At 31.0% G+C, this 12,274-nt stretch overlaps 1 protein-coding gene across 1 annotated transcript; it reads right to left on the bottom strand.

Annotated features, from left to right (window-relative positions):
* Positions 1-385: 385 nt before the first annotated feature.
* Positions 386-11,288, bottom strand: LOC106070012 (uncharacterized). Its single transcript, XM_013229816.2, has 7 exons — positions 11,131-11,288; positions 9,397-9,554; positions 8,747-8,880; positions 8,172-8,284; positions 5,855-6,058; positions 5,432-5,540; positions 386-5,339 (listed from the first exon to the last, which is right to left on the bottom strand). The coding sequence occupies exons 2-7, from the start codon at positions 9,543-9,545 to the stop codon at positions 4,333-4,335; spliced, it is 1,716 nt and encodes a 571-aa protein (XP_013085270.2). The 5' UTR covers positions 9,546-9,554; positions 11,131-11,288; the 3' UTR covers positions 386-4,332.
* Between the last annotated feature and the right edge of the window lie 986 nt (positions 11,289-12,274).

Below are 12,274 nucleotides of genomic sequence, written 5' to 3'. Positions count from 1 at the left end.
CTAAAATGTGTATGTAAAATCCGGGAAGCTTGTGCATTCTTATTTATTTAAATTCATAGCATATCTTCTTATGGATTTTTTAGAAGTGCATTAAATTTGGAATCTCGACAGTAATGTCCTATATGAATACACTGGTGTTTTTTTTTCTTCTACAATGTATGGTCGTTCCTACACCCCCAAATGATCCACCATATTAAAACAAAAAAAAAAAAAACAACATTTGAATCTCTATAAATATTGGTGAGAACAAAATTTTTTTTAAATTCATTTTATTAAAGAACCCTAACTCTGGAATGCCATTTTGATTTCAACTATCTTCAAACACACACAAAATAATTTTTATACATATGTAACAAACATTATTCTAATTTAAGAACAAGTAGGATTAGCTTCTGGAATGTAAAATTTTAACAATAACAAATTTTAATGTTACAATTGGCCAGCAAAATTTGTTTTAAGTTTATAGTTGAATCAATTCTGTACTTGAATAATTAATAAGTAAAACTATTTCTTTGTCCGGTTCCATCATTATCATAAAAAGCATGAATTGTAAAGAGTGAATGATATTAAAACAATAACCTGAAATGTAAGTAAAATGCAGGTAGAATAAAGAGAATGAATGCATTTAGGGGTGGGGAATGCATGGTGATGACAATTGGAAAGTTTTTTTAAGTTTTGTATGAGGTCAAAAGTGAAAGGACTAGAAGAGCAGAAGTGAGACTGAAATAGGCCTCATATAGGTTAGTGCATGTGCCCTTTTGTCCTAGCACTGACTACATAAAGGGATGAAGTATGAACTGTCTTGACATCATTATGACAACCTTTAGTAAAAGAATAAATGGTTTTCAAAAACAAGGTTCTGAACTTTTTGATAAGAGTTGAACGTCTTATAGATTGTGTATTAAGAATACAAACAATTTACAGCAACTTTAAACCCTAAATCATGACAACAGTTTAAGAAATACTTTATCTAACAAAGTTATCTTAACAGCTCTGCAACATTTAGCTATCAGCTGGATCTAGATAGTTTTCACTAGTTACAATAAGCCTCCTCATAGCCTAGATATAAAAAGTCATAAATATAAATATATGCGTGTTCTTTGACCTAGTACAATAACTATCTACTATATCTAGCAGTGGCATAGCTAGGGTGGAGGAGTGGGGAGGTCCAAATTCAAAAGTCACCCTGGGCCCCCAAATGAATGTCTTAAATTTTGTTACATTAAATATTAGGCCACTGCCATGTAATCTTGCTATTCATGTGGACTACTAGACAGCATTGATCTAGATGATGTTATTGATGCCTTTACTGCACAGAAAGCATGATGCAATATAAATTGAGATTTGTCACTTGTGCATTATGTCACTAATAAGCAATGCCGTTATTCAATAAAAGAATCATAATTCTTATTTTTGCTAATTTAAATTATATGCTGTACCAATTTTAATATAGACATATATTTATTAAGTACATTATCTCATGTCATGATGTCGAATGGTAAAATGCAGGACCCTAAATCCTTAGCTACGCCACTGATATCTAGATCAAATATTTACTATAATAATAAAGATACAAAATATACATTTCAAATATGTAGTTATAAATGTTGTACAGACAAATGGGAGAGCACTCCAAACATTCTTTACTAAAGTACATTGCATAGACATAGTTCAGTGCACTGTATGATGTTCTCTATGGTTAATAAGCTGGACAAACAAATTGAATAGGAAAAATATTTTCTGTTTTTTTTTACAACTACTGATAAACCAATTAGACAGTTCAAAACATAATTGATAAGGTTTCTAAGTGTACTATTATTGTTAAGTACAAATTGAATCTACAGAATACTTATCACCTACAGAAAAAAAAAAATGTCCTGTGCCTTTGCTGCCTGCAGGTATTTGATGTGCATGTATTCTGAGAGTCTCAAGATATGTTGACAAAGTAGAAGATAGTCACTAAGGAAGCTTACAACACTTGGACAAATACAAATGAATAGATTTGGATGAGTTTTAGAAGTTGATTATAAAGATAACATTGATATGTTCATAATCAGAACATCTAAATACAAAATGAACATTTTCTCTTCCAAACTAGCAATGAACTTCATTATGGACATCAGGTAAGGAACAAACAAAAAGTGTAGCAAAATTAAAGTTCAGAAAAGTATTTGTATATGAACTGGTGAGGTGTCATTACAAAAAGCTTACTAGTTTTTAATCTTTTGTTTTCTAAGAGTTATTGATTTTACATTTGACTCTCCTGAATAAATGTGCATATTTACTTTGAGACATGCTAATGAAAGCTGTAGCCCACAATAAAACTAAGGCTTGCTATAAACCTCTTTCAATGTATTTTTTTTTCTTTTAAAGTTGTCTATAAATGTAGTCATGGTAACACTGATTTTGACTCTTATTTGTGTGTAAATGTGAGGCCCTACATGCTAAATGAATAAAGGTCAGCCCCTGATGTCATGTACATGAATGAAGGACTGCCCCCTGATGTCATGTTTAAGTTTCAATGGTTGGAAGAATCAATCACAGCAGTGGAATGTATTAAGTGAGCATACTGAAAATACAAGAACATCAAATATCATTCAAGGGCTTACCCTGCTTCTATAGGCGATCATATACATACACAATATATACAAATCAGAAGTTACAAAAATAATAAGCTTTTTATTATTTACATTCATTGTACAAGTTTGGGAACACTTGTTCCTCTATACAAGTCTATGTACTAGAAATGATGACTACATGAACAACACTTTCTCATGAACATTTGAATGTCTGCCCTCAGTTCTAGTGGCTATCAAAAAAACATTTGTTCAGAAACAAAAAAATGTTTACATAGGTTTTGTTTTTAATGAAAAGAGGCTTTTTAAATTATAAATTGGCTGACATTTAAAAAAAAAAAAAGGATAACACACCAAATATTGATGAGAAATACCTGAGCAAGAAATGAAACAAAAAAAAAAGTACAAGCAAGAAAGAAACATTTGATATCATCTGTCAACGTATTAATCTCAACACATGTCCATACTTTAAAGATTGGGATTTTGTTTTTCAGAATTCTTGGTCATTGTGAATGTCACATGACACACTCATTAACAATTTTCCATAGAAATAGATAACATCATCTGCCCTTATAGATTGCAAGGTCTAAAAGAAGTACTTGTACATAACATAAATTTCATAAATTTTGTTTTCACAAAAAAAAAAATAAAGTGGCTAAAAATGTAAATACATTATGTCTATACTGCTTCCATGCTTACAGTACACTGGTATAAAACAAACATCATCATGATTCAAATAGAGTGACAATGTCACAAGTTATCTAGTTATATAAACTTATAAAAAACATGAACAATCTGCAGGCTTTATGTGATATCTGAACAATTTAAAAATGTAGTGATTATATTTCATGTACAAGATAAATGTGTTCAGATTAAGGCACAAAATTTTATAGTTGTATGTCTCTAGATGCAGAAACTAAAGGCACTATCAAGTAATAAAACAATTTAAAAAACAGCTAATCAAACACTTGAACAAAGAGATTAAATCCCCTATTTTAAACTGTATCTTTGCTTTTAATTGCATGTTATATAATGTTTTATAGTTGGCATATCAGATCTACTAAGTAGATGAAAGGAGAAAAAAAAATGTTTATGTATATGAAAGAAAAATTTTTTTTTTTTAATAAGATGTTTGTCTTGGTAAGGAACATGGTTACTATAGTTACATTCATTGCAGCTGAGTTCATAATTCTGTGTTGAAGTTTTGGTAGAGATACTGATATAATTGGGAACATTACTGAGACCATGTAGCTCTAATAAGGTAGGGAAAAATACTAACTTTTTAGGCAGACCAGAAACTGTCAAGAGACAAATTGAATGTCTTTACAAAGCCAAATCTACCAGCCATTAGTGCTGAAGCTATTCTTTTAAGAAACACAACCAAGGAAACTAAAGTTTCAAGTCAGGATTTTAAGCCAGGCCAAACAAAAGTTGTCTTTCATGGATTTTCTTTTTTTTTTTTATTATTAATAATTATTGTACTGTTAAAAGCTATTCACTATTCATACAGCATGCAATCCTAAAACCAATTTGAATGGATTTAAATGATCAACAGAAACTGTACAAATAAATATTGCTTAGAGAAAATATTCAAATGTAACTGGATTTTTGAAAAACAATCACTGGATCCTTGTAGGGATCTAGGGATTTGTAAAATATTCAGTTATTGCTTATATTTGATTTTATCTGTTTACAAAAATATTATTTCTACATTTGTATTACTTTATTGAAAAAAATGTTCACCAAACAAATAATATTAAATGTAACTTTCTGCAACTTTGCCTGCAACACTTGGCGAGTTCACCTTCTGAGAGAAGTGAGACGGCAACAATTCTTTAGATGTTAGTGTTACAGCACTCTTCGGTATTTGAGAGTGATTATCTTGGCTAAGTCCATTGACTCTCTGTTTGCCTTTCTGATCCTGTAACATACTATTAACTAACTCTTTGTGTTTTTGTAGTGCTATAGAGTCATAGTCTTGGAATGAAGGATTAACCAGTCCAATCTTGGGATCCCTCTGGTTAATCAGTGGCAATCCATCATTAACATACTGGCTTCGTTTAGACACAGGTACATGTGTTGTGTCATTATAATCATAAGAGCTTTCCCTAGATGTGTGCCCTTCAGTTTCAGGGCTGTATCCACTGTCAGCATTTGTGGACCGAGAAGATCGGTCACTGTCCTGTTTTTTTAGAGGTGCATAGTAATGATAATCAGCAGCCTCAGGTTTATCGTACAATGATGTTGAGGTTTGATATTTGGTTGAAGCTGGTACTTTTGGTCTTGCACCATTAGCACGAGGTGGTTTGACAACAACATTAGCATCTACATGTCTGTTGTTATCTGAGACCTGCCTGTGAGAGTCAATGTTTCTATCCCAGTCATCCTCAACACCTGAATCATTATGTGAATGATATTTTCCTGGATATCGTTCAGGTATATGATTAGCCTCATTATGTCTGTCCTCTCTTTCATATCTTGCTTCACTCTCTATATTTAAGTCAATGTCCTCAGGATATGTGTAATCATAATCAGTATCATAGCCAACGGCACCCTGAAGCTCTTCCTCATGGTAACTGCTGTAATTAGGTTTCTCAGCATGATGTGGCTGTTGATTTCTTGTAGGTTTCTTCTTTCGAAAGCTTTCATACAAACGACCAGCTTGAGCATAGCTGTAATTATGCGAAGGTACATCTTCTCCTATGTCTGACAAAGGTGAAATGGTATTTATTGTCCAAGCAGGTAACTGAGCACGTAATTCATCTGTAGAAAGGTAAACAAAATAATATACCATTAACAGAGTGGGAAGACCTAAGTCTAAGTACTAACATACTAGTTGATGAAATGAACGTTACCTTCAGTGACACGTGATAGATGAGGCTTGGTGAACTTCTGACCATCTAATTGACTCCATATCATTTCATGCATAGCAATGTCTTCAAATTTGAAGGACAAATCAAGATTCTGTGCATAAACAAAAAAGTTAAAAATTCACTAGTATGGTTTTTATATCATTATGTACTTTATCATCATCTGTCCCTTCATTTTTGTCATAGGGTGCTGTGACAGTTCATTGTAGGGGTGCTTTGACAGTTCATGTAACCAAATCTAACCAAATTTCTTACAAGCAGTTAAAATAATTTTTTTAGTAATGTTAATGAGACTTTTTTTTTCTCTTTTGTATTATGCATTATTCAATACATCATGTAACAAACCAAATAATATGAGCACAAGAGAAAGAAGGCAGGTTATGTTTTTAAAAGAAATGCTTGACTTACTGGCAGTGAATAGAGAAGAGAGGATCTATTCAGCCTTGCAGCATAGCCATGTGATCGAACAACTAGATTGCAATGTTCCCACTCAGCATATCGTAAAGAGACTAAACAATCCTGAATGCCACTAACAGATTCTTTGGCTTCTTCTTCTTCCTTCTGTCGGAGATATTCTCTGTACACTTTTTGAATGATAGCGCCAAACTCAAACTGAAAGGAAAAGTATCAAAAAAAAAAAAGAATTGACTTATGCAAGAAAGTAATGATAGATGCAACAATCAGCTGTAATAAAAACAAGCAAAAAAATTAAATCAAGCAAAATAAAAAAAAAAAAAACATATAAGGGAAGAACTCTAATTAATATCAAACACAATAATTATTTACCAATAATTAATTGACTATTAGCTAACTTTTTCATTCATTCATGTTTTGTTAGGTTCAATAAATAATATTTCAAGTTTCAACTTCATCTGAGAATGTTGGAGAAATAATGTGTGCAAACTTTTATCAGACAGAGTGAATTTATATAAGCTTTGTAGAAATTAACAGTTGTTTAAACCAGAGAATCCAAACATCAAATTAATACTTGAACAAAAAAAATGTTTTAAGGTATCAATATGTTTTATAGATTTTGTTTCGAATTTCCAACAACACTTTGCATTGTTAAAAATATTGTTTCTAAAATGTTTTTTTTTAGTGAGTTGCTAACATTTTAAGATTAAAGTTGGCTCTAAGGCAATTTCATATACTAATTTCTTTCAATATAGGCACTCTCCACCCCCCGACTGGACTTAGCAGGAGACAATCTGAACCAGCTACTCAGGTCTTGTTCCTCAGGCCTACATACTGCTCCATGAGGCTCATCAAATCACTGACCCTCATGTGGCTCATCAAATCACCAACCCTCTCATATAACAAACGCTATGAAGAACTAAATACCTACTATAGAAACTTTTGTTTTTTTACCCCCATGTTACACAGATGTGAAAATGATGAAGGGGAATTCTTGTCTTACAACAGATGTGCTCTATGATCTATTGACTTATGTAATGATTTGTCTAGTAAACTTTTTTTTATTTGTGCACAGCATGTGTACACTGTACAAAATGGCACACATAAAGAAATGGCTTAGAAACTTAAATAACTTTTCAAAGCGCTTGGTTTTAATTTTGGGATCTTTGGGTGCCTCTGAGTCCACCCAGGTCTAATGGGTGCCTGACATTAGTTGGGGAAAAGTAAAGGCAGGTGGCTTTGCTGGCCACATGACAACCTCAATAATCATAGGCCACAGAAACAGATAACCTTTACATCATCTGCCCTAAAGACCACAAGGTCTGAAAGGGGAACTTTAACTTTACTAGATAACCTAAGACAATGTTTAGTGATTTCACAGGCATTAATGTGTGCAGGCAAAAGCTATTCATGCATACATAAACATTTAATTTAATGATGATGATAATTAATTTAGAATGAAACAATACTTAAGCTTATTAACATGAATATTTGTAAATAATGGAGTTGACTCTTTCAGTGCAAATTATTTTGATAGAAAAAATGGAGTTTACCAGGATGAACACAAATTTTCAAGGGGGGTAGAGTTACTAACACTAACATAACTTTTTAAAAAAAATTTTATTAAATAATCTAACATATTTGATTTTATTTTAAAGGAAAATGAATGGGCTACAAAATTATAATAAATAAAATACATTTTTCGAAAAAAAAAAATTTCATTAATTTTAAACTGAGCATGAAAAAATATAAAATTTTAAAAATTCATTAATAAATCGATATACTAAAAGATTAACCTTTTCATTAAACATATAATCCATAAATATTGAAAAATCACAAAACATAGTTAATCACTTCAAATTTCATAAAAGTTAAACAAATACACTAGGAAATTATATTATTTACATATTTAGGGTCCTGGGAAATAAACTAAGAAAGAGGAACCATTAACATAATGTTGTCTTTTTTTTTTAAATGTGATGATACTGCCAAAACAAAGAACAATCACTCCCACAAAGGAAAATAAAAAAATAAATAGAAATAAAAAGATTAACATTAAAAAAAGATAGTGAAAGTTACTTGCTGAGCTTATTACAATAATTTGTATGTTTGCTTTATAATGCAGAGATTCATTAATAATAAAAATGATTAATGTCAGTCCAGGTCCCCACCTATTTTACTATAACAAACCACAAGATTAATACCCAAAATAGTCCAATATTCAGGGTAGGTAAGAATAATGCATGTACCATCATTAAAAATAATGTACAACTTTTACTAAAATTAGCAACTCAAATAAAACTCAGCTCACCCTGACTTCAACCGCTTGTCCTCTCTCAATGGCAGCCTTTGCCATATCCAAACCCATCTGAAGACGGCTTAAGATTTTTGGATGTGTCTGATTGATTAAAATAACCCATGGTTCTGAAAGATTACATATGTATTCAAACATTAATTTTAAAAGTATAAAATTGTGCTCATATATATACCTACAACATAAAATGTTTTCATTTCTTTTAATGACAGGTAGCAAAATTTGAAATTCAGTTATATTGGTATCTGCATATTCCAAGAAAAACATCTCAATTGTGCTTATATTTTATTTGAAATTATCAAAGCTTGTATCACACAATGGTTCAGTGTTTAATAACATCATCTCTTATATCAAGAAGAAACAACATAGCACAAAAAAACTGTAGCTTTTATCAACTGTAAAACTTTTTCTTTACACTGGAATATGATATAATGACTTCATATTGAACAGAGAAATATGGCAAACAATGTATCTTGCAATCAAAAGAGACTCTCACAATAATCAAATGGAAGTACAGTATGCATTCAAAGTTGTTTTTTTTGTTTTTTTAAGGAAAAGAAACACTTATTTACCATCAGAATAACACAGACCACAATAGTGACCGAAACCTCTTCCAAAGTGTAAGACTGGCTGTAACACTAGTGGACGCTGCAAAATTTCATGTCTAAAGTCATCTATTTCATTTTTCCTTTCCATGCAGTATGATCTATATATAATGAAATGAAATACTATTAATATATATATATGTAAATGTACACATACCTGTAGCAGAATAGGCAAAAAGGTTTATGTATGGAGCCAAATTGTAAAAAGAGAAACAAACTGTCTCAGGCTACAGTGTCCCCACCAACACATATCCACCAGCCTCAAGCAAATAAATTAGCATGATGAGGAACAATTAAAGGTATGTTCTGTATAATAGTTTTGTGTAGGTGGTGTTAAGGTGCATGATTGAGTCAAAATGTACACTATTTTTTCCTGTGTTTTAATATATACGCATTTGTCCCACCCATAATTTTATGCACAATCAACAAGTTCATGAATTACAGGGAAATGTTAAGGTTTTCATAACAAAGAAAAAAAAAAAGGAAGTTTTCTCACACTGCTAAATATGAATTTATTCAAATATGTGTGTGTGGATTCTTAGTAAAGTTATACATTATAAGCATTAGTTTAAAAGTTTATTACTTTAAAATTGATTCACTTGGTTATACATTTTTACCTTCTATGTGGTACAACATTAACAAGTCTGTCAACAGATTCAACTCCAGATCCATCAGGCAATGTACGAACCAAACGATACAAAACATTGTTATTTCGACTCACTGCTTCTCTGCTAGCAATTACAAATGCTGGTGGAAATTCCTCCATTTTAGGAAACTTAAAAAAAAAAAGTTAAATAATAATAATGTGTATAAATTTATATATATATTTAAAACATCCACAGAACTTGAAAATGCCAGCCCAATTCTTTTTATCAACATACATATATATATATAATTTTACAGCCTTCATTTAAAATGTTAAAAAATTTAATATACAAGTTTCTTAATTTTTATAATTTTATATTTAAAGATAATAAAACTAAACTAAATACAATTTGAGAATTCCATTTTCCACATTTCTATGGAATAATATTGTATCCAAAAATCAAAACTAGTTGTTTTGTTTTTTTGTTGCCTGGTTGGAGTATTTGTTTGTGTGCTTAAGCAAAGGGGGTAGATCAAAAGATCTTAAATAACCCTCAAACAAATGATGTACTACTTTGCTAACTCCTTTTGATTGGGATTAGAGAGGTCAAAAATTTAAACTGGGTCAGAACCGAATGGGTTAAATAACACATTACTGCCTTTCATGCACTTCAACAGCTTTGAACATACAAACACATACAGCTGTATTCATATTTGAAGAAAAAAAAATTCATCTATAGACTATATTAATGAACCACATAGCCAACATATTAAGCTCTACTACATTTGCTGATTTTAAAAACAGTGTTTTATTGATATTTTATGTGTTCTAGCACTAAACCCATTTTGCTATCACTGAGTAAAAAAAAAAGTCTAAAAAAACTACGCAATGAAATGGCAAGCATCCATTTACTTATTTTAAAAAAATAATTTTAGAGACTTTAAAAACATAAAATCTTTGCAACAACAGCAGAATTTGTTTTAATAGAGTCTACAATGGCAAGTTTTCACACCTAGTATACTGCTTTTCAGTGTTTTTGTTTGGGTTTTTTTAAGAAAAAGGCAGCATAATTTTGTGTTATTAAATATGTCGTTGACATAAATGAAGCATTTGTTGATTTGAGAAATGTAAGATCTTCTTGTTATATTAACAATTACAGACATTCCTTCAGAGAATAAATCACATAATGAATTGAAATTAATTGAATAGCGAATTAAGTTTTTAATAAAATGTTCTATGTACGTGGTAGATATTTAAACATTTAAAATATTTTACTTTTCATATTTTGCAACACTCCTCCCCTCCTACACCAAGTGGAAGAATTGGAGATGAATCAGTAAGCTATATAATATAGATTTTTGTGTAGGCTAGTATAGACTATAGATCTATATAGGCCTAATAGAAACAAAAAAAAAAGCCCCATGAATGAAATAACTAGGCTACTTTCAACTTTCTCCTATGCTACTCCTGTAGTTAGATATATAGTCAATATAGATTATAACAAAAAAAAATTGATCTAATTATTCTAATTCAAACTTATGTTTTCCAAAAAAATATCTTAAAATTCAAGTTTAACTGATATTCTATAAAGAATTAAGACTACATCTATGTCTAGGATAAGGATTCTATAAATTTGACTACGTCTAGACTCTAGATCTAATAATTTTATAAATTATATAAAATTGTAGTACAATTCCAAGTTACACTTGTTTAGTTCCTTATAGAATCTAGATTCTAGATCTATATCAGATTCAAGAGCACTCACTTAATTTAAAACACGAGTTTCTGAAGTAAAATGCCAAGATTTCACAGATAAACACATGATTTAATACAGTTCAATCCAAACACCAGGAAATGGACTCAACTGATCACTCCAAGCGCCATCTTGTCAACTTGCCTACCTCAAAGCATTGGCGACCTACGTCACGGAAACAGGTCAAGTATGACACACCTTCTTGCTACTCAGGTAGACCAGGTAAGTGAATGTAGACAGGTGTGTAACATTCAAGTTCAATAGTTCACAAATGTCTGAGATCGGTGCCACGGGTGGTGGGAGCCAATTTAAACTCCAACATAAGTAAAAGCTGTAAATGTACACGCTACACCGCAGTCACATTGACTAAATACTCAAAATATCTAGGTTTAGTAATAAACGAAAAGTTATCATGGAATCCCCATATTGATGAAATTATTTAAAAAATTAAGCAAAACATTAGAGTTTATTATAAGAATTTTTTATAAATTAAATCTCTTAACCAGGGCAGAGTACCAAGGGACTGGAAATGCTAATGTCACCCCCCCCCCCATTTAAAAAATAAGGAGAAAAATCTGACCCAGGAAACTACAGACCAGCATCACTTAGCAGCATCACATGTAAAATCCTAGAACACATAATATGTAGCAACATCATAAACAACTTAGACAATAATGTCCTTAATCCACATCAACGTGGCTTTAGGAAATATAGATCATGTGAAACACAACTAATAGGACTAATTGATGATTTTTCAAAAGGTTTAGATGATAGTGACCAAATAAATGCTATCTTACTAGATTTTTCAAAGGCTTTTGACAAAGTTCACCACAATAATTTGCTTAAAAAATTAAAATATTTTGGCATTGATGGCCCATTGCATCAGTGGATTAAAGATTTTCTGATAGGGAGAGAACAAACTGTTATAATAAATGGCTCTAAATCAACACCAATAACAGTAAACTCAGGTGTACCTCAAGGAACAGTCTTGGGTCCACTACTATTTTTAATTTACATAAATGATTTACCAAATTGCATTACTTCAGGAACAAAAGTCAGATTATTTGCAGACGATTGCATAATATATAGAACAATAAAAACAACACAATTTAAGACACATATATTTTACAAAGAGAATTAGATGAATTACAGAAAT

The sequence above is a fragment of the Biomphalaria glabrata genome, chromosome 1 (assembly GCF_947242115.1).
Source record: "Biomphalaria glabrata chromosome 1, xgBioGlab47.1, whole genome shotgun sequence".
NCBI classification, from domain to species: domain Eukaryota; kingdom Metazoa; phylum Mollusca; class Gastropoda; family Planorbidae; genus Biomphalaria; species Biomphalaria glabrata.
This window is presented reverse-complemented; position numbering and strand designations above follow the sequence as displayed.